Source organism: Populus alba, chromosome 4 (genome assembly GCF_005239225.2).
Source record: "Populus alba chromosome 4, ASM523922v2, whole genome shotgun sequence".
Taxonomy (NCBI): Eukaryota; Viridiplantae; Streptophyta; class Magnoliopsida; order Malpighiales; family Salicaceae; genus Populus; species Populus alba.
Genome location: NC_133287.1, coordinates 13,758,265 through 13,781,461, shown reverse-complemented (window position 1 = coordinate 13,781,461; position 23,197 = coordinate 13,758,265). Strand labels below are relative to the sequence as shown.

At 37.7% G+C, this 23,197-nt stretch overlaps 1 protein-coding gene and 1 pseudogene across 1 annotated transcript; both read left to right on the top strand.

The window, feature by feature from the left end:
* The first annotated feature begins 6,935 nt into the window (after window positions 1-6,935).
* On the top strand, window positions 6,936-12,401 carry LOC118028942 (beta-glucosidase 12-like). The gene is made up of 16 exons (XM_035032692.2): window positions 6,936-7,144; window positions 7,229-7,298; window positions 7,578-7,636; window positions 7,730-7,805; window positions 7,938-8,015; window positions 8,219-8,306; window positions 8,400-8,658; window positions 8,767-8,882; window positions 9,008-9,225; window positions 9,339-9,370; window positions 9,472-9,490; window positions 11,336-11,419; window positions 11,511-11,613; window positions 11,731-11,928; window positions 12,011-12,099; window positions 12,189-12,401. Exons 1-15 carry the CDS (start codon window positions 7,067-7,069, stop codon window positions 12,072-12,074), a joined length of 1,542 nt encoding a protein of 513 aa, XP_034888583.1. The 5' UTR covers window positions 6,936-7,066; the 3' UTR covers window positions 12,075-12,099; window positions 12,189-12,401.
* Window positions 12,402-15,698: 3,297 nt separating this feature from the next.
* Window positions 15,699-19,150, top strand: LOC118028937 (beta-glucosidase 12-like; annotated as a pseudogene).
* The last annotated feature ends 4,047 nt before the right edge of the window (window positions 19,151-23,197 follow it).

The window sequence follows — 23,197 nt, the reverse complement described above, 5'->3', positions numbered from 1 at the left end:
ATGATTAGAGGAACATGTTACCCGTGAGTATAGCTATAACGGAGAAATAGAGCTCAGGTTGGAACACTTGTGTTGTCGGGGATGTAACACCATATGGTCCTAGCGAGAGACCACTAGGGCAGCAGACCTGTCTGGCATGGGCTGTTGTGGGAGAGAGTAGCTAGAGAGATCAACATAAAGATCTAAAGTTGGTAGAGACAAAGCAAGACACTATGAGGAAGATGAGGGCCCGGACGATGAGCTAGATTGCTCACAAGAGGGTGCAGCAAAGAGTGCAACAGACCCAGTGGCTATGTTGTCCCAAGCTGCAGATCTTGAACCTGCAAAATGATCAATAGACATAGCGGCAACTGGTGGTAAGCGGACATGTTTAAACAAGGTTGATGGTGTTTTGGTGGGTGGAAAGTGTGTTAAGGCAAGAAGATGGAGGAAGGGGCCAATTCTGGGTTAGAGTCAAAGATGGCAAAACCATGTGTAGTTTTAAGAAAGGGAAAAGAATATTCATGAAAATGGACATGACAAGAGATGTAGACACAATCAGAAGACAAGTCGAGACATCGACAACCTAGATGACATGAGCTATACCTTAGTTACACAACTGGAGTAGATGAAAGTCTAACTTATGAGCATTATATGGGCGAAGAAAAGGGAACACAAACATCCAAAAATATGCGAGAAACTATAATTAGGTGTTTGATGGAACAAACATTCAAACAGCGATTTGTTTTGTAAGACCGGTGTCGACACACGATTAATAAGATAAATTGCGGTTTCAAACGCATAATTCCAAAATTTTGGAGGTGCTTTACAATGCCCAAATAATGTAAGACCATTTTCAATGATATGATGGTGACGACGCTCAACAATACCATTCTGCTTATGCGTGTGTGGACATATTATACGATGATGAATACCAAAAGTTTTGAAGATGGAATTTAATTTACGATATTCACTACCCCAGTTAGTTTGAACCAATTTTATTTTGCAAGAGAATTGTCGTTTCACCAAGACTTGAAATTGGTGAAACACATTAAACACATCAAATTTTGCACCAAGAGGATAAAACCAAATAAATTTTGTGTGTGTCGCACCCGACATCATGGCGGCTCTAAAAATAATTCTCTTGAATTAATTATGGAAAAAGAACAGGTTTCTGGCATCCGGTTCTTTTAGGGGAAAAAAATGTCTCGTTTGAGGAGTCGCCACCTAGTATTATGTTCACTAGGAACCCTAACTAGTCAACAGAGATTCTATGACTCGGGATTGGTTACGTAAAAGGGAAGATATTATCACCCCTTAAACGCTCTGCCTAAGGCAGACTGCATTGTTGGTTTTGTCTTAAATTGCTAAATATTTATTAATTTATGCTGTGATGATTTGTTTATAATATTCCTGACTCTGACGCCAGTGAATATTCGAGCTCGAATAATTCCAACTCTGGCCTTGGTAAACATTCGTAGCTACGACAAAAATTAGATCAATATATTTTTTTTTATTCCCTACTCTATCGCCAGTGAATAAATAAATAAAAATAAATTTATTTTTACACATGCACACATTTTTTATTTTTCTAGCTAAACAAAATAAAAATACAACGAATAAAAATAATATAAATTTAAACTGGTATTTTTATTCCTGACTCTGGCGTTAGTGAATAAACCGATAAATTTACATTATTTTTATTCATGCATACACATTTTTTTTATTTTTTTTATTTTTTATTTTTCATTTTTCTGCCTTTTATTTATTTATTTTTATTTTTTTGGGCTGGGCCTAGCTCAACCCACATGGGCTGGGCTAGACCCAGCCCAGCCCAGCCGGTCACCTGCCCAAGCCGGTGACCAGGCTGGGCTGAGCAACACGCGTGCGCTAACGCACGCGTGTTGCTTCAGTGTGCAAGTGAATTAAAATTCACTTGCACACAGCCAATGCTAATTAAATTCAGAAATGACGAGAAGTAAAGGTTTGCTTACCTGGTGCTGGAGACCGAAGACGCTTGCAGTGCTGATGGATCCTCGCCTATGGTTTCCCTTTATCTTCCTTCTGTGCTCACTTTGTCAGCGTTTCCTCTTCGTTTCTCTCAGCAACTTTTGAAACCAAGAAGATGATGGAGAGGCTGGCCTGCTGTGAATTGGTTGTTGATTCTAGGTTTTTCTGCAGGGACAAAAACAAATGGCGAAAACCGATACCCCTCTCTGTGTTGCTCCTTGCTTTTTATTCTCTTTCGGTTTTTCTTTGTTTTGTTTTGGTCCGTGCTCTCTGTTTCTCTGTTTCCCCTGGTTCTGTTTCTTCCTCCCCGTTTCCCTGGTTTTTTTTCGAGTCTGGTTTTTAGCTTCTCCCTCTCTTTCGGTTCTGCTCCCCCGGTTTTGTGATTCCTCCTTTGGTTTTTTTTTAGCAGTTTTTCCTCCGGTCTCTCCCTGGTTTTTTGTGTCTGGGTTTAGCTTCCCCTGGGTATTTTTTCTGCCCAACTCTCCAACCAGCCCCTGCTCTTTGGTGCAGCTCGGTTTATATAGAACTTGGTGGGCTGGTAACGGATGGTAGGCTGAGGATCGGCCACCATTAAGGCGCTCATAACTGAGGCCAATGGATAACGATTACTGCTGCAACGTTTCTTCCTCCATTACTGCAGCAACGGTCACTAGCTTAAAGGAGAAGATGAACAGTCGACAGCGTCTTCAAAACGACGCCGTTTGGAGATAAAAACCGGCCATTTTACGTTTTGACCCATGTAGTTTTAAAATTCTTGTAATTAAGCCCTTAGTTTAAACTGTAATTGGCCCCTGCATTTGCGCGCCATTTTCAATATAATCCTTGGATTTTAATTTCGCAATTTGGACCTCAAACGTTAATATTTCTTCAATTAAGTCCCTGATTTCATTAATTCAATTAAATCCAAGTTCAATTAAGTCTCAAAACTTATCAATTCTCTAATTAAACCCTTAATTGGATTAATTAAATTAATTCCAAGCTTAATTAAGTCTCAAAACTTATCAATTCTCCAATTAAACCCTTCATTGGATTAAATAAATTAATTTCAAGCTTAATTAAGTCTCAAAACTTATTACTTCTCCAATTAAATCCTTGATTGGATGAATTAAATTAATTCCAAGCTTAATTAAGTCTCAAAACTTATTAATTTTCCAATTAAACCCTTGATTGGATTAATTAAATTAATTCCAAGCTTAATTAAGTCTAAAAATTTATCAATTCTTCAATTAAACCCTTAATTGGATTAAACAAATTAATTCCAAACTTAATTAGATTAATTCCAAAGTTTAATTAAACCCCAAAACTTTCAATCATGTTGCCCTTAACCCAAATTTTAATTCATTCTTCATTTATTTCATTTTACTTGTTTTTTTTCATCATCATTATTATTATTTTTTCATCAATTTTTTTTATTATTTTCAGTAAATAAAATAATAAAAATAAAATGGTCAAAAATTGGGTTATGACAGTGTGCGCATCCACAATGATCACAGAATATTGAAAACCATCAGAAGATAAAATGGGGGCAGGGCCCCAAACATCACTAAAAATTAGATAAAGTGGAGCATATGTTTTGTGACCCATAGGTCCTAATGACAAACGCGATAGCCCCAAACATCACTAAAAATTTATTTGTCTTTTTTATTTTTTATTTTTTACGTGTATTGATTGGTTATTAATCGAATTCAATATTAAATAATAACTTGCTCCGCGCAATTTCTTTTTCCAGTAATATTTTGAAGGATACTTCTATTCATGCATTAACCTTTTCACTAGAATTCGAGTAATTCATTGTCAGACTGAAATTTATCAAGACCAAGTGAAAAATAAATAGATAATACCTATGGAACTTAATTAATTCCTGAGGATGCAAAATGTAGGGTCTCTTTGAAATAATCCTTAAATTCAAGGGGATCAGGGGGTGTAAGCAATTTTGGCGCTTATAGTGCTAAAGTGGCTGAATTTGCCGGTTAAGAACCTCATTTCTCCATCTCATTGGATTCCCCGCGGCGGCTTTTTTGTCAAGGTATTACACGTGTTCGTTGTTTCTTGATGGATTATCGCTGGCAACATTTTATTTTATTTTTGTTTTCTCTCTTCACTGAAATTCCGACAACGTATATCGATGGTATTACCGAAAAAATTATTTCGTTGTTATATACCAATGGTTTTACCAACTGATTTACATTCGTCGGTAAATATCACCGCAAATTACCGATAGAAAAAGGCCATCGGTAATTCCGTTGGTTTTAGTCAAATTTATGGTGGTGTTTGTGCATACGGTCAAAACCTAAAAGTTTTTCATGCATATTTTCTGAAGAGAGATAAAAACCATTTTTATCCTGATTTAAAAAATACAAAAAGAATATCATAACCGGTTTATGATTAAAATATATCTATTAGGGTTTGATTAAAATATAAAATAACCCATATAATTATTTTGTCATTCGGAATGCTACGACTTAGCTATATACACGAAGTAAATAAGTTTGGCCTTTGGAATGGTCAAGATTTAACCCGATAAGGTAGAGACTCCCTCATGAAAGGAGATCTACATTGAACTTTAGACAAGACCAATAGACAGAAATGCGAATTAGAATAACGATCAAATAACAATGCAACTTACCCTAGATATGGTGCACTGGGGTGATGCGTTTTTTCCTTGCACAACCAATCCCTTACTTGGACTCTCGCATACCATTAGGTTTTCTAGCGACCATAATACTACGCGGCGACTCTTGAACCTTATAATCATAATTTTATGATTAAATCCAAAATCCTTTGTCAACACACTTAGGAGACAGATCTGCCAATCGACGCCGTGCACGCCATGACAATGGGCTTCCTGTGTTTGCTGTTTCTCTTTCTCCAACCTGGCGTGGCATTGTTTTGACTTTCTCCACAAGAGAAAGCATAGCCATTCCACTTAAGTCAAGCATTGGGTTCAAGGTAGGTGATGACAATAACATTTGGTCTTGGATTGATTCTTGGCTAGGTACTCCAGCTCCTCTTCATAATTTATTTCCTAGACTATTTAGTCTTTCTCTTCATCAATCAGTTGGCCTTGCCAATATGTATAGCCCGATTGATAATTCGATCAGCTTGGCTTTAGAGGAGGAATCTGAGGTCTCGTGAGCTTTGTATGCGGGAAAATTTAACTGCAGAGGTGGAGCGTTGTTTAGTTTTTTCTAGAGGTGAAGATAGTAGGGTATGAAAATTTGATAGTTCCAACACTTATCCAGTGTTGCAAATTTCTAGATAGCATATCTGCTTCAGGGGCTCCTTTTTTTTTTTCTCTCTCGCTTTAGAAAGGTTTCGCACCTCTTAAAATTGATGTGTTCATTTGTCTCCAACTTAATTGTAGTCTCATCAGTAGGGGTTTTTTAGCTGAGAGGATTGTTAATTATGAGGATGCTCTTTTTCCTTGTTATTGCGAGGAGATTGGGACCGGTAATCATCTATTCCATCACTGTTCTATTATGTGGATTTTTTAGGGTAGATTCATGCATTGGTTCGGGTGTTTAAGTTGTCTATCTAGGGACCTTGAACAAAATCTTCAAGAATGGTACAGCTCGATAAGAGGTAATTTTCAGTGTGGGGATATTATTCTTCTATGCAAAGGCTTTTATTGATCTATCTAGTTAGTTCGCAATCGACTTATCTTCGAGTCCAAGGTCTACAATTGGGATGTGATTTTTTATCTTTCCTTTCAATGTTTGGCCTTTTGGTTGAAATTCTCAATTAGAAACTTTAGTTGCACAGGTTCTGATCAGATTAGACGCCATGAATGTATCTTGAACTAGACTAAGTAGTTTGATTTTTGTTTCTTTACTTATATTGTAAGGTTTTATTCCTTCGGTCACTATCTTCTTAATGGTGCTCTTTTAATTTAATTATGCTCGATTACTATAAAGAAATAAATTAAAGATACACTTACATATTCCATACGGCTCTTATCTATAATCCTCGAGTATATGGACAATAATGAAGTACAATGACAATAATTACGTGAACTTGAGGCACTATGCTGTGGTGTGATTTGTATTCTGTGTTTAACCGTGCCTAGATAATGGGGGATAGATAGTATGATAAAAATGGTAATCTAATGCCGCTAATTGTTAAGGAATTCGTTGGAGGCTTGAAGAGGATGCTTGAATAATTCCGATAGAAGCGAAACGCAGTTTGTTTCTCCTAATCAAGTTGAAGTTTCCGCGAGGATAAACTTTCTTGGAAAATAAATTCCAGACAGTTGTAAAATTGAATTCCAGGCTGATGACTAGTTGATGGCTTCAAAGCAAATGAATTCCAGGTTGATGACTAGTTGATCGTTTCAAAGCATTGCTTGCACGATTTGGAGATGGGTTGTCAGTTTGGGATTGAAGAAATGTCATCTTAGAGATTGATCGTAATTGGTTACTCTCCTGGGCTTTCGGTTAAAGATCATGTATTGTGCTTGACTTGGCTAATTCAGCGTAAAGAATTTAAAATTGTTTCATGCAAAATCTCTAGCTCAGAATATACTTCATGTCTGAATGCGAAAGGTCCACATGCCATTTAAAAACTCTTCTTGGGCTGGAAACCCGTCAACTTTCGCTTGGCTTTATTGCCATCAGACAAGAAAACTAAAGTCGTTGAAAATTCTTATGTTGACGATCCGGTTGCTGAATTTTCTCTGCATGCTTCAAGTACAATTGCTAGGCTTCACGGTGCAATTAGAGCACGGAATCTTAAGTTTGGTGCTTGTTTCAACACAATGAATTCCTCAAATGACAAATATCCTTATCCAATTAGAAGTTCCAAATTGAATTTTCATTGATCGGTCAATCGAAACAAACAGTAATAATTGACCACAATTATCCTTCTTGGTTGTTGAGAATAACCTTTCAAAATGATGCCTATAAATAGGCTCTGGCATGTCGCTGTTCTTACAAAATCCATACTTCATACGTTCATTTATTTATTTTTTCACTGCTATCTCACTATACATTCTTTATTCTGATCACCCAACACTCTTTAGCTCTGCTCAAGCTTTTATTGCTCTTCTGCAAGGCTGTTCAACAAAGACTTAGTGTATATCATGGGAAGTATTGCCAAGTTGAGTCGTAATTCTTTCCCAGATGGTTTCCTTTTTGGATCTTCTTCATCAGCTTACCAGGTACAAACATTGCTTCAAGTACTCTGGTCGAAGAGAGAAACGCCTCAATTGATTGCTCTCTGATAACGTTTAAATTATATGCAGTTTGAAGGTGAAACAAACAGGAGAGGTAAAGGGCCGAATATATGGGACACCTTCATCGAGGAGCATCCAGGTATCTCTTTATTCAATGCAGGAGTTCGTTACAATGCTTTCCTAACTAAAACAACGAATATAAATCTCTCAAGGAGTCACCTGCCAGCATGTTGATGGCCTGCCTAAAACCATAGTGTATTTTGTCTATTAAATCCAAAAGAAGAGAGGAAAGGGAAAGAAAGAAGGTGACTTTTGGGGTTAGGGGGCGAAAGTGCGTGCAAATTAAAGATGTAAATATGATTTTTATCAAATAATATATATTCAAAGGAATTTAAGAACAGATTCTGAAAAATTGCAGAGAGGATAAGCGACCATAGCAATGCAAAGGTGGCAGTTGATTTCTATAATCGCTACAAGGTACGATGTTCATCTTATTTTTCTTTTGGTTGCCTCTTGTCGATCTGATCACCATTACACTTGTTGATAGATTTTACACACAAAATGTTACAGGAAGATGTGCAAAGAATGAGGGGAATGGGAATGGATGCTTTCAGATTCTCTATTTCTTGGTCTAGGGTATTACCACGTAAGTGTGTTCTTTTGTTTTTACCCTACTTCTCGTTCCTTTTTAATTCACCAGGATGGGACGCGACTTGACATTCGAAGTCCCACATTTTTCCTTACTTTGACTTTTCAATCATCGAATTGAATTCATCAGATGGCAGACTAAGTGCTGGAATAAACGAAGAAGGGATCCAGTTTTACAACAATCTCATCGATGAGCTCATAAAAAATGGTTATAACCCTTTCCTTTTCCTCGATCACTGTGTTTCATAATAATGTTACCGACTAAATAAGCATCTTGAAGTGGCCATGGTAAATGCAGGGGCAATCTTACTTTGCTTGAATTTCGAAGATTTGAAAAGCATTTTCCAAACTTTCATGCAAAACGTTTCACACTTTAGTTTTCTCATATTATTTTTGCTCTGAAATGTACAGGTATACAGCCTTATGTAACTCTCTTTCATTGGGACACTCCACAAGCAATTGAGGACAAATATGGTGGTTTCTTGAGCCCTGATATTTTGTAAGTAATCGTTTTTATATTCATATTATATAAACATCCCGCTTTAATTTAAATCCTCCATGCTTGAATCTAATCATTTCAAAACTCGTGTAGAAACGATTTCCGAGACTTTGTGGAGCTTTGCTTTCAAAGATTTGGAGACCGAGTGAAGCACTGGATCACTTTAAATGAACCTTTTATGTTTAGCGTCAATGGTTATGACACGGGCACCATGGCACCCGGCAGAATTTCAACTTTGGAGAATTATCCAGGCCAGCCCAAAATCTCTGGTGCCACCGAGGTTTACATTGTAACCCATCATCTATTGCTTGCTCATGCAACGGCTGTGAAAGTATACAAGGAAAAGTATCAGGTTTGCAAAAGCTAAAGCTATAATTAATTTGTGGTTCGTTTCATAACATGTTTCACCAAAGTTTTCAGTGTGACTGTGCTAATTTTATCATTGACAAAATCTCGTCAGACGCGTCAAGGAGGAAAAATTGGGATAACCCTCGTTTCTCATTGGTTTGAACCTTACTCAACTAGTGAAAGTGATCGGATGGCAACTAAACGAAGCCTTGATTTTATGCTTGGATGGTAAGCATTTTGCTAGCTGATTTGGATATATAATAATTTGAAACATTAATTTGGATTCTTAAATTCTATGGAGAAGAAAACAGGATCACCGGCTAATCTAGTGTATCCTTGTATGTCTTTGGCAGGTACATGGATCCTCTAACTAAAGGTGACTATCCACAGAATATGCACGACTACGTCGGAGGAAGATTGCCTAGATTCAGTGAGGAGGAATCCAAGATGCTGAGAGGATCTTATGACTTTATCGGGATCAATTACTACACTACATATTATGCTCAGAACGTTGAGGATGTTAACTATAAAAATATTGGGTTCATGGAAGATGCTCGTGTTAACTGGCCAGGTGAATTTATTTACTTGTTAATTAAATGATAAAAAAAAAAAAACTCTCAGAATAAGAAGAATACAAGGTCTAAAATTCTACGCTTTCTCACTTGTGTTGATGTTATTTTACAGGGGAGAGAAATGGAATACCAATAGGCCCACAGGTGAATGTGATTCTTCATTCTTGTTTCAACAAATTAGTAATTGATGTGTAGAATCTTTCTCTTTTCCCCTTGGTTTTGAGATATATAAATCAAATTCGCAGGCGGGTTCAAGTTGGCTTTATATTTGTTGGTGGGAGGAGCCACTGGTGGTGGCTTTGAAACACTCAGAGGGGATAAAACACACTGTTTTATTACAAAATCCGAAGCTTACAATTAAACACAAAAGCTTAACAAATACACGCCCTCTCTCTCTCTCTTTCTCTTTCAAGTGTTCCTCACAATTCTCTCCACTTTGCTCTCTAAGATCATGCCTCTTTTATAGGCATCAATGGCAGCTCCTCTTGCTCCTTTGTCATCAATGGTGGCTGCCAAACTCATCTCTTCTTCAACAAAGGTGGCTGCCAACTTCTTCTCTTCTTCAACAATGGTGGCTACCAAAGTCAAGGTTGGTGGTTGCCACCAACAAGCCTCCTTCTTTGACAATGTCAACATAATTGGCAATATTCCAACAATCACCCCCTTTGCCATTTATGTGGGCAATTGTCATCTTGCTTCTTCAGCACACGCTCTCTGGAGCGTTCTGAAATGAGCTCCTTTCATGGCTCTCACACCTTCTCTAAGGTGTCTTCGTTTGTCGTTATGCGACGGTCTAAACTAGGGCTCCTATCATGGCTCATAGTTTGGCACATATAATTGGGTAAACATGTGCACCTTCTTCTTCTTCATCTCCATCGACCACCATAATGACCTTTAGATGCCTCCTGATCGGGCAATCTCTCTTTAATAATTCACCACTGTCATTTTCGGTCTCAAATCTCAAAGATCGGACCGTATCATTGCATCCGGAATGATCACATTAGCTAGAAACATGTATTGAATCGTCCAAATCGCACTTCAGACGGCTAAGATTTGATCAAAACAATTCTGGCCTGATCAACGGCTCAGATTCAATCTCAGATCCGGTTGCACGTAGGATCAACTACACTGGATCCTATACCTCGGCTCGCGGCTCGGCTCGGCTCCAACTCAGCTCGGCTCCACTCGGCTCAGCTCAGCTCGGCTCGCGGCTGATGACATGGCAGGTGGGTCCCGCTATGCTGACATGTTAGTTGACTAGTCAATTGACTTGCTGACTGTGTATGTGATGTCATCCTTGCATCATGATGACGTCATCCTTTGCATGGCACTGTTCATGTCTACTGTTCACATGGGTCGGGTCAACTCATCCGGGTGAAGAAGACGCGTGGGGCGCGTTGGCGCGCGTGGGTAGACGCCTTGCCGGAGAGTGATGGAGAGTGCGGCCATGTCCGACGTCCGATTTTGACGCCGTTTTCACCAGTGGCTTCGTATCGTCCTCCTCTACACGGTGGGATGGTCAAAACACAATTTTGAAAACTTTCATTTTTGAGCAAAGATCAAACACCACTTTAAACCAAAAAGCTCTAATACCATTTGTTGGGCGGAATCCGGGACCGGTGATGTACTGATCTTTGCTCATCGGAGGGTTAAGCACACTGAGACACAATATTTAACGTGGTTCGGCAAATTGCCTACATCCACGGGAGAGGTTCATTTTATTTAGAGATAGAGAAAGAATACAACACATGGAGGAGGATCACATCCACTCAACTCCCATCTCTCATTGCTACATGGGGCAACAGCTGCTTAAGGCAGCAGGGCTGCTGATGGCAGCCCTTCTCTTTCTTTCTCTCTTCTTCTCTCTACATGTCTCACAACTCTCACACTTTGCTCTCTAAGATCATGCCTCTTTTATAGGCATCAATGGCAGCTCCTCTTGCTCCTTTGTCATCAATGGTGGCTGCCAAACTCATCTCTTCTTCAACAAAGGTGGCTGCCAACTTCTTCTCTTCTTCAACAATGGTGGCTACCAAAGTCAAGGTTGGTGGTTGCCACCAACAAGCCTCCTTCTTTGACAATGTCAACATAATTGGCAATATTCCAACAATATTTATCCCGAAGGTATTCGTCATCTTTTGAATTACGTAAAGGACGCGTATGAAAATCCAACAATATATATCACTGAAAATGGTAAGAACAGAGCTAACAGCCCTCATGTGTTTATGGTTATAGCTGTCAAGAAGCTCTGATTTACTGATTTGTCGGTTTTTTTTTTAATTAGGAGTTGATGACGTGAGTTCCTCGTCACTAGAGGAAGCCCTGAATGATCCCATAAGAGAGCAATATTATAAAGACATTTTCCACAATGTTCTGAAATCTATCAAGTGAGTTTGTGCTTTCCAAATTCATGTTCTCGCTTCCTTTTTCAAACTGTACTAGTTTTTATTTTAAAAGGAATTTCTTTCTCAGTCTGTTCTGCTCTAAAAGCTTGACTTTTGCAGTGACCATGGTGTCGATGTCAAGGGGTTTTTTGCTTGGTCATTCTTGGATGATTTTGAATGGGGATCCGGCTATGGTTCAAGGTTTGGTCTCTTCTACATTGACTACGAAAACAACTTGAAACGATATGCCAAATATTCTGTGAAGTGGTTTGAGCAATTTCTGAAGAAGGACGAAAGTACTAAACTCAACGATAACATGTGAGGACTCTTTTCATCTCCTCTTATTATTATCAAAAAAATCTCTCAACATTTCTCATAGCACAAATGATTGCAATAACAGAGAATCAAAATCTCGAGTGGAGGAGGGATCAGCTCGTAGCCGTAAGAAGTCGAGAATTGAATAAACAATGGCACGAAATATATAATAAGGTATTCTTGTATATCATCTTCCATAAATACTAATTTTATTGTATTCATTTTTCATGCTTAACAAACTAATAATTTTATTAACAATGCAGGAGCCCTTTTCGTATGATCAAGACCTTCCAAACGCTGGAGTCATACTTTGTTGCAGCAAGTTAGGTCTCCACGTCTGATAAATTCTATTCCATGTTTGCGTCCTTCTAGTTTACGGACATCAGTGGATCTTTGTCTTCGAATTCTCACATTTTCGTCTAGGATGCTGTTCTTGCTGTCATAATAACATTTATTTGTGTTTTTTATTTTTATTTTTTTACGTGTATTGATTGGTTATTAATCGAATTCGATATTAAATAATAACTTGCTCCGCGCAATTTCTTTTTCCAGTAATATTTTGAAGGATACTTCTATTCATGCATTAACCTTTTCACTAGAATTCGAGGAATGCATTGTCAGACTGAAATTTATCAAGACCAAGTGAAAAATAAATAGATAATACCCATGGAACTTAATTAATTCCTGAGGATGCAAAATGTAGGGTCTCTTTGAAATAATCCTTAAATTCAAGGGGATCGGGGGGTGTAAGCAATTTTGGCGCTTATAGTGCTAAAGTGGCCGAATTTGCCGGTTAAGAACCTCATTTCTCCATCTCATTGGATTCCCCGCGGCGGCTTTTTTGTCAAGGTATTACACGTGTTCGTTGTTTCTTGATGGATTATCGCTCACAGCATTTTATTTTATTTTATTTTCGTTTTCTCTCTTCACTGAAATTCCGACAACATATATCGATGGTATTACCGAAAAAATTATTTCGTTGGTATATACCAATGGTTTTACCGACTGATTTACATTCTTCGGTAAATATCACCGCAAATTACCGACAGAAAAAGACCATCGGTAATTCCGTTGGTTTTAGTCAAATTTATGGTGGTGTTTGTGCATACGGTCAAAACCTAAAAGTTTTTCATGCGTATTTTCTGAAGAGAGATAAAAACCATTTTTATCATGATTTAAAAAATACAAAAAGAATATCATAACCGGTTTATGATTATCCATTAGGGTTTGATTAAAATATAAAATATCCCATATAATTATTTTGTCATTCGGAATGCTACGACTTAGCTATATACACGAAGTAAATAAGTTTGGCCTTTGGAATGGTCAAGATTTAACCCGATAAGGTAGAGACTCCCTCATGAAATGAGATCTACATTGAACTTTAGACAAGACCAATAGACAGAAATGCGAATTAGAATAACGATCAAATAACAATGCAACTTACCCTAGATATGGTGCACTGGGGTGATGCGTTTTTCCCTTGCACAACCAATCCCTTACTCGTACTCTCGCATACCATTAGGTTTTCTAGCGACCATAATACTACGCGGTGACTCTTGAACCTTATAATCATAATTTTATGATTAAATCCAAAACCCTTTGTCAACACACTTAGGAGACAGATCTGCCAATCGACGCCGTGCACGCCACGACAATGGGCTTCCTGTGTTTGCTGTTTCTCTTTCTCCAACCTGGCGTGGCATTGTTTTGACTTTCTCCACAAGAGAAAGCATAGCCATTCCACTTAAGTCATGCATTGGGTTCAAGGTAGGTGATGACAATAACATTTGGTCTTGGATTGATTCTTGGATAGGTACTCCAACTCCTCTTCATAATTTATTTCCTAGACTATTTAATCTTTCTCTTCAGCAATCAGTTGGCCTTGCCAATATGTATAGCCCGATTGATAATTCGATCAGCTTGGCTTTAGAGGAGGAATCTGAGGTCTCGTGAGCTTTGTATGCGGGAAAATTTAACTGCAGAGGTGGAGCGTTGTTTAGTTTTTTCTGGAGGTGAAGATAGTAGGGTATGAAAATTTGATAGTTCCAACACTTATCCAGTGTTGCAAATTTCTAGATAGCATATCTGCTTCAGGGGCTCCTTTTTTTTTTTTTTTTTCTCTCGCTTTAGAAAGGTTTCGCACCTCTTAAAATTGATGTGTTCATTTGTCTCCAACTTAATTGTAGTCTCATCAGTAGGGGTTTTTTAGCTGAGAGGATTGTTAATTATGAGGATGCTCTTTTTCCTTGTTATTGCGAGGAGATTGGGACTGGTAATCATCTATTCCATCACTGTTCTATTATGTGGATTTTTTAGGGTAGATTCATGCATTGGTTCGGGTGTTTAAGTTGTCTATCTAGGGACCTTGAACAAAATCTTCAAGAATGGTACAGCTCGGTAAGAGGTAATTTTCAGTGTGGGGATATTATTCTTCTATGCAAAGGCTTTTATTGATCTATCTAGTTAGTTCGCAATCGACTTATCTTCGAGTCCAAGGTCTACAATTGGGATGTGATTTTTTATCTTTCCTTTCAATGTTTGGCCTTTTGGTTGAAATTCTCAATTAGAAACTTTAGTTGCACAGGTTCTGATCAGATTAGACGCCATGAATGTATCTTGAACTAGACTAACTAGTTTGATTTTTGTTTCTTTACTTATATTGTAAGTTTTTATTCCTTCGGTCACTATCTTCTTAATGTTGCTCTTTTAATTTAATTATGCTCGATTGCTATAAAGAAATAAATTAAAGATACACTTACATATTCCATACGGCTCTTATCTATAATCCTCGAGTATATGGACAATAATGAAGTACAATGACAATAATTACGTGAACTTGAGGCACTATGCTGTGGTGTGATTTGTATTCTGTGTTTAACCGTGCCTAGATAATGGGGGATAGATAGTATGATAAAAATGGTAATCTAATACCGCTAATTGTTAAGGAATTCGTTGGAGGCTTGAAGAGGATGCTTGAATAATTCCGATAGAAGCGAAACGCAGTTTGTTTCTCCTAATCAAGTTGAAGTTTCCGCGAGGATAAACTTTCTTGGAAAATAAATTCCAGACAGTTGTAAAATTGAATTCCAGGCTGATGACTAGTTGATGGCTTCAAAGCAAATGAATTCCAGGTTGATGACTAGTTGATCGTTTCAAAGCATTGCTTGCACGATTTGGAGATGGGTTGTCAGTTTGGGATTGAAGAAATGTCATCTTAGAGATTGATCGTAATTGGTTACTCTCCTGGGCTTTTGGTTAAAGATCATGTATTGTGCTTGACTTGGCTAATTCAGCGTAAAGAATTTAAAATTGTTTCATGCAAAATCTCTAGCTCAGAATATACTTCATGTCTGAATGCGAAAGGTCCACATGCCATTTAAAAACTCTTCTTGGGCTGGAAACCCGTCAACTTTCGCTTGGCTTCATTGCCATCAGACAAGAAAATTAAAGTCGTTGAAAATTCTTATGTTGACGATCCGGTTGCTGAATTTTCCCTGCATGCTTCCAGCACAATTGCTAGGCTTCACGGTGCAATTAGAGCACGGAATCTTAAGTTTGGTGCTTGTTTCAACACAATGAATTCCTCAAATGACAAATATCCTTATCCAATTAGAAGTTCCAAATTGAATTTTCATTGATCGGTCAATCGAAACAAACAGTAATAATTGACCACAATTATCCTTCTTGGTTGTTGAGAATAACCTTTCAAAATGATGCCTATAAATAGGCTCTGGCATGTCGATGTTCTTACAAAATCCATACTTCATACGTTCATTTATTTATTTTTTCACTGCTATCTCACTATACATTCTTTATTCTGATCGCCCAACACTCTTTAGCTCTGCTCAAGCTTTTATTGCTCTTCTGCAAGGCTGTTCAACAAAGACTTAGTGTATATCATGGGAAGTATTGCCAAGTTGAGTCGTAATTCTTTCCCAGATGGTTTCCTTTTTGGATCTTCTTCATCAGCTTACCAGGTACAAACATTGCTTCAAGTACTCTGGTCGAAGAGAGAAACGCCTCAATTGATTGCTCTCTGATAACGTTTAAAATTATATGCAGTTTGAAGGTGAAACAAACAGGAGAGGTAAAGGGCCGAATATATGGGACACCTTCATCGAGGAGCATCCAGGTATCTCTTTATTCAATGCAGGGGTTCGTTACAATGCTTTCCTAACTAAAACAACGAATATAAATCTCTCAAGGAGTCACCTGCCAGCATGTTGATGGCCTGCCTAAAACCATAGTGTATTTTGTCTATTAAATCCAAAAGAAGAGAGGAAAGGGAAAGAAAGAAGGTGACTTTTGGGGTTAGGGGGCGAAAGTGCGTGCAAATTAAAGATGTAAATATGATTTTTATCAAATAATATATATTCAAAGGAATTTAAGAACAGATTCTGAAAAATTGCAGAGAGGATAAGCGACCATAGCAATGCGAAGGTGGCAGTTGATTTCTATAATCGCTACAAGGTACGATGTTCATCTTATTTTTCTTTTGGTTGCCTCTTGTCGATCTGATCACCATTACACTTGTTGATATATTTTACACACAAAATGTTACAGGAAGATGTGCAAAGAATGAGGGGAATGGGAATGGATGCTTTCAGATTCTCTATTTCTTGGTCTAGGGTATTACCACGTAAGTGTGTTCTTTTGTTTTTACCCTACTTCTCGTTCCTTTTTTAATTCACCAGGATGGGACGCGACTTGACATTCGAAGTCCCACATTTTTCCTTACTTTGACTTTTCAATCATCGAATTGAATTCATCAGATGGCAGACTAAGTGCTGGAATAAACGAAGAAGGGATCCAGTTTTACAGCAATCTCATCGATGAGCTCATAAAAAATGGTTATAACCCTTTCCTTTTCCTCGATCACTGTGTTTCATAATAATGTTACCGACTAAATAAGCATCTTGAAGTGGCCATGGTAAATGCAGGGGCAATCTTACTTTGCTTGAATTTCGAAGATTTGAAAAGCATTTTCCAAACTTTCATGCAAAACGTTTCACACTTTAGTTTTCTCATATTATTTTTGCTCTGAAATGTACAGGTATACAGCCTTATGTAACTCTCTTTCATTGGGACACTCCACAAGCAATTGAGGACAAATATGGTGGTTTCTTGAGCCCTGATATTTTGTAAGTAATCGTTTTTATATTCATATTATATAAACATCCCGCTTTAATTTGAATCCTCCATGCTTGAATCTAATCATTTCAAAACTCGTATAGAAACGATTTCCGAGACTTTGTGGAGCTTTGCTTTCAAAGATTTGGAGACCGAGTGAAGCACTGGATCACTTTAAATGAGCCTTTTATGTTTAGCGTCAATGGTTATGACACGGGCACCATGGCACCCGGCAGAATTTCAACTTTGGAGAATTATCCAGGCCAGCCCAAAATCTCTGGTGCCACCGAGGTTTACATTGTAACCCATCATCTATTGCTTGCTCATGCAACGGCTGTGAAAGTATACAAGGAAAAGTATCAGGTTTGCAAAAGCTAAAGCTATAATTAATTTGTGGTTCGTTTCATAACATGTTTCACCAAAGTTTTCAGTGTGACTGTGCTAATTTTATCATTGACAAAATCTCGTCAGACGCGTCAAGGAGGAAAAATTGGGATAACCCTCGTTTCTCATTGGTTTGAACCTTACTCAACTAGTGAAAGTGATCGGATGGCAACTGAACGAAGCCTTGATTTTATGCTTGGATGGTAAGCATTTTGCCAGCTGATTTGGATATATAATAATTTGAAACATTAATTTGGATTCTTAAATTCTATGGAGAAGAAACCAGGATCACCGGTTAATCTAGTGTATCCTTGTATGTCTTTGGCAGGTACATGGATCCTCTAACTAAAGGTGAGTATCCACAGAATATGCACGACTACGTCGGAGGAAGATTGCCTAGATTCAGTGAGGAGGAATCCAAGATGCTGAGAGGATCTTTATGACTTTATCGGGATCAATTACTACACTACATATTATGCTCAGAACGTTGAGGATGTTAACTATAAAAATATTGGGTTCATGGAAGATGCTCGTGTTAACTGGCCAGGTGAATTTATTTACTTGTTAATTAAATGATAAAAAAAAAACTCTCAGAATAAGAAGAATACAAGGTCTAAAATTCTACGCTTTCTCACTTGTGTTGATGTTATTTTACAGGGGAGAGAAATGGAATACCAATAGGCCCACAGGTGAATGTGATTCTTCATTCTTGTTTCAACAAATTAGTAATTGATGTGTAGAATCTTTCTCTTTTCCCCTTGGTATTGAGATATATAAATCAAATTCGCAGGCGGGTTCAAGTTGGCTTTATATTTATCCCGAAGGTATTCGTCATCTTTTGAATTTACGTAAAGGACGCGTATGAAAATCCAACAATATATATCACTGAAAATGGTAAGAACAGAGCTAACAGCCCTCATGTGTTTATGGTTATAGCTGTCAAGAAGCTCTGATTTACTGATTTGTCGGTTTTTTTTTAATTAGGAGTTGATGACGTGAGTTCCTCGTCACTAGAGGAAGCCCTGAATGATCCCATAAGAGAGCAATATTATAAAGACATTTTCCACAATGTTCTGAAATCTATCAAGTGAGTTTGTGCTTTCCAAATTCATGTTCTCGCTTCCTTTTTTCAAACTGTACTAGTTTTTATTTTTAAAAGGAATTTCTTTCTCAGTCTGTTCTGCTCTAAAAAGCTTGACTTTTGCAGTGACCATGGTGTCGATGTCAAGGGGTTTTTTGCTTGGTCATTCTTGGATGATTTTGAATGGGGATCCGGCTATGGTTTCAAGGTTTGGTCTCTTCTACATTGACTACGAAAACAACTTGAAACGATATGCCAAAAATTCTGTGAAGTGGTTTGAGCAATTTCTGAAGAAGGACGAAAGTACTAAACTCAACGATAACATGTGAGGACTCTTTTTCATCTCCTCTTATTATTATCAAAAAAATCTCTCAACATTTCTCATAGCACAAATGATTGCAATAACAGAGAATCAAAATCTCGAGTGGAGGAGGGATCAGCTCGTAGCCGTAAGAAGTCGAGAATTGAATAAACAATGGCACGAAATATATAATAAGGTATTCTTGTATATCATCTTCCATAAATACTAATTTTATTGTGTTCATTTTTTCATGCTTAACAAACTAATAATTTTATTAACAATGCAGGAGCCCTTTTCGTATGATCAAGACCTTCCAAACGCTGGAGTCATACTTTTGTTGCAGCAAGTTAGGTTCCCACGTCTGATAAATTCTATTCCATGTTTGCGTCCTTCCAGTTTACGGACATCAGTGGATCTTTGTCTTCGAATTCTCACATCTTCTTCGAGGATGCTGTTCTTGCTGTCATAAATAACATTTATTTGTATTTTTATTTTTTTATTGTTTACGTGTATTGATTGGTTATTAATCGAATTCGATATTAAATAATAACTTGCTCCGCGCAATTTCTTTTTCCAGTAATATTTTGAAGGATACTTCTATTCATGCATTAACCTTTTCACTAGAATTCGAGGAATGCATTGTCAGACTGAAATTTATCAAGACCAAGTGAAAAATAAATAGATAATACCTATGGAACTTAATTAATTCCTGAGGATGCAAAATGTAGGGTCTCTTTGAAATAATCCTTAAATTCAAGGGGATCAGGGGGTGTAAGCAATTTTGGCGCTTATAGTGCTAAAGTGGCCGAATTTGCCGGTTAAGAACCTCATTTCTCCATCTCATTGGATTCCCCGCGGCGGCTTTTTTGTCAAGGTATTACACGTGTTCGTTGTTTCTTGATGGATTATCGCTCACAGCATTTTATTTTATTTTATTTTCGTTTTCTCTCTTCACTGAAATTCCAACAACATATATCGATGGTATTACCGAAAAAATTATTTCGTTGGTATATACCAATGGTTTTACCGACTGATTTACATTCTTCGGTAAATATCACCGTAAATTACCGACAGAAAAAGACCATCGGTAATTCCGTTGGTTTTAGTCAAATTTATGGTGGTGTTTGTGCATACGGTCAAAACCTAAAAGTTTTTCATGCGTGTTTTCTGAAGAGAGATAAAAACCATTTTTATCATGATTTAAAAAATACAAAAAGAATATCATAACCGGTTTATGATTATCTATTAGGGTTTGATTAAAATATAAAATATCCCATATAATTATTTTGTCATTCGGAATGCTATGACTTAGCTATATCCACGAAATAAATAAGTTTGGCCTTTGGAATGGTCAGGATTTAACCCGATAAGGTAGAGACTCCCTCATGAAAGGAGATCTACATTGAACTTTAGACAAGACCAATAGACAGAAATGCGAATTAGAATAACAATCAAATAACAACGCAACTTACCCTAGATATGGTGCACTGGGGTGATGCGTTTTTCCCGTGCACAACCAATCCCTTACTCGGACTCTCGCATACCATTAGGTTTTCTAGCGACCATAATACTACGCGGCGACTCTTGAACCTTATAATTATAATTTTATGATTAAATCTAAAACCCTTTGTCAACACAGTTAGGAGACAGATCTGCCAATCGACGCCGTGCACGCCACGACAATGGGCTTCCTGTGTTTGCTGTTTCTCTTTCTCCAACCTGGCGTGGCATTGTTTTGACTTTCTCCACAAGAGAAAGCATAGCCATTCCACTTAAGTCAAGCATTGGGTTCAAGGTAGGTGATGACAATAACATTTGGTCTTGGTTTGATTCTTGGCTAGGTACTCCAGCTCCTCTTCATAATTTATTTCCTAGACTATTTAATCTTTCTCTTCAGCAATCAGTTGGCCTTGCCAATATGTATAGCCCGATTGATAATTCGATCAGCTTGGCTTTAGAGGAGGAATCTGAGGTCTCGTGAGCTTTGTATGCGGGAAAATTTAACTGCAGAGGTGGAGCGTTGTTTAGTTTTTTCTGGAGGTGAAGATAGTAGGGTATGAAAATTTGATAGTTCCAACACTTATCCAGTGTTGCAAATTTCTAGATAGCATATCTGCTTCAGGGGCTCCTTTTTTTTTTTTTTCTCTCGCTTTAGAAAGGTTTCGCACCTCTTAAAATTGATGTGTTCATTTGTCTCCAACTTAATTGTAGTCTCATCAGTAGGGGTTTTTTAGCTGAGAGGATTGTTAATTATGAGGATGCTCTTTTTCCTTGTTATTGCGAGGAGATTGGGATCGGTAATCATCTATTCCATCACTGTTCTATTATGTGGATTTTTTAGGGTAGATTCATGCATTGGTTCGGGTGTTTAAGTTGTCTATCTAGGGACCTTGAACAAAATCTTCAAGAATGGTACAGCTCGGTAAGAGGTAATTTTCAGTGTCGGGATATTATTCTTCTATGCAAAGGCTTTTATTGATCTATCTAGTTAGTTCCCCCTCGACTTATCTTCGAGTCCAAGGTCTACAATTGGGATGTGATTTTTTATCTTTCCTTTCAATGTTTGGCCTTTTGGTTGAAATTCTCAATTAGAAACTTTAGTTGCACAGGTTCTGATCAGATTAGACGCCATGAATGTATCTTGTGTTAATGTTTATAAAGCGAAGACTACAAGAATTTGACAAAGAGAAAATAGAAGGAAGTGAAGAGACGAAATGATTTCCTTTTCTTTATTTCTTACCTTCTGTTACACGAGATATTGTTTATATATAGTTGTAGTTAACAAACTAACAACCTGCAGCTAACTAACTAACTGCTATATTATGATTATGACAAGTGTCACAATCTAAAGCAATATACTCTAACATCCCCCTGCAAGATCAGTCTTGGAGAAACCAAGCATGAGATTGTAACAATGAGTGCGGAACAAAGGAGCACTCAGCCCCTTGGTAAGAATATCAGCAAATTGTTCTTGAGAGGACACAAATTGTACCGAGAGTTGGTTGCGTGAAACTCTTTCACGAACAAAGTGCACATCTACCTCGATGTGCTTGGTCCTTTGATGCTGTACAGGATTGAAAGACAAGGCAATGGCTGACAGATTGTCACAAAAAAGAACAGGCACACCAGGAAGGGAAATGTGTAGAAATGCTAATAACTGTTGTATCCAATCCAATTCAGCTGAGGTGAATGATAAAGCACGATACTCAGCTTTAGTTGAGGATCGAGAAACAGTTTGTTGCTTCTTAGAGGACCACGAAATTGGATTGTTGCCCAAGAAGACTACCAAACCAATTGTAGACCGCCTATCATTAGGGTCCCCTGCCCAATCAGCATCACTAAAAGCTTTTAGCTACAAATCGCCTCTAGTATAGGATAGACCAAGCTGTATAGTACCTTTAAGGTATCGAAGTATATGTTTGACAGCAGTGAAATGAGACACCATGGGATTCTACATGAACTGACATACTTGATGCACAGAAAGGCAATATCAGGCCTTGTGAAAGTTAAGTACTGCAGTGCCCCGACAATGCTGCGAAACAGTGTAGGATTTGAGTAAGGTTCCCCATCCTCTTTGAGTAGCCGATGGTATGGGAGACATGGAGTATCACATGGTTTAGTTGTAGCCATTTCAGATTTAGTCAACAAGTCCTCAACATATTTGGTTTGTGACAGAAACAAACCAGTGGTAGTGCGAGTGATCTGGATTCCTAAGAAATAGTGGAGGAATCCTAAATCTTTGACATCAAATTCAATAGTAAGAGCACAAATAGCTTGCTGAATGTCATCAGATGCACTCCCAGTTGTTGTAACCCATTTTTGGGCTAAATAAATAAATAGCCGAAGAAGGTTAGAAAAATAACAAGAGGCATAAGCGCTCAGAAAATGGTCGAAAGATTGGTCAAGGAGGTTAAAAAATACAGAGATTAGATTTTTGGCAGTATTTTCTTGAAGGATGAGAGCCCTGTTGAGAAGGAAAATGTAAATTTTTTAGGAGAAAAGCCCAAATTTAGATGTTTATGGACTTAATTGGATTTTATTTGAATTTATAGAGGATTGGAGTGCAAGAAAAATTGATTTTTAAGTCAATTTGGGCTTTAATTAGAAGAAATTTAAGTTCTGGGGCCTAAATATATTTTTTAGGAATTTATTGGGTCAAATCAGGGGCTTAATTGCATAAATATTGAAGTTTAATGGACAATTAGGGGTTTAATTGTGAAAATCCAAAACCAGGGACCAATTTGGAAAAAGCGGGTAAATATGGGGGGCTGTCTTGATTTGATCCAGGGGCGTAATTGAAGAAATTGGAAGTTTATTGATCAATTGAGGGCTTAATTGCATAAGTCAGAGGCCAAGGACCAAGATGAAAAACG

Bases quoted from the DNA above. Each gene is read 5' to 3' on its own strand.
- LOC118028942 (XM_035032692.2), top strand. From the start codon at position 7,067: ATGGGAAGTATTGCCAAGTTGAGTCGTAATTCTTTCCCAGATGGTTTC. The intron at 7,637-7,729 runs GTACGATGTTCA...AAAATGTTACAG, and splicing joins ATTTCTATAATCGCTACAAG to GAAGATGTGCAAAGAATGAG. The intron at 7,806-7,937 runs GTAAGTGTGTTC...TGAATTCATCAG, and splicing joins TTGGTCTAGGGTATTACCAC to ATGGCAGACTAAGTGCTGGA.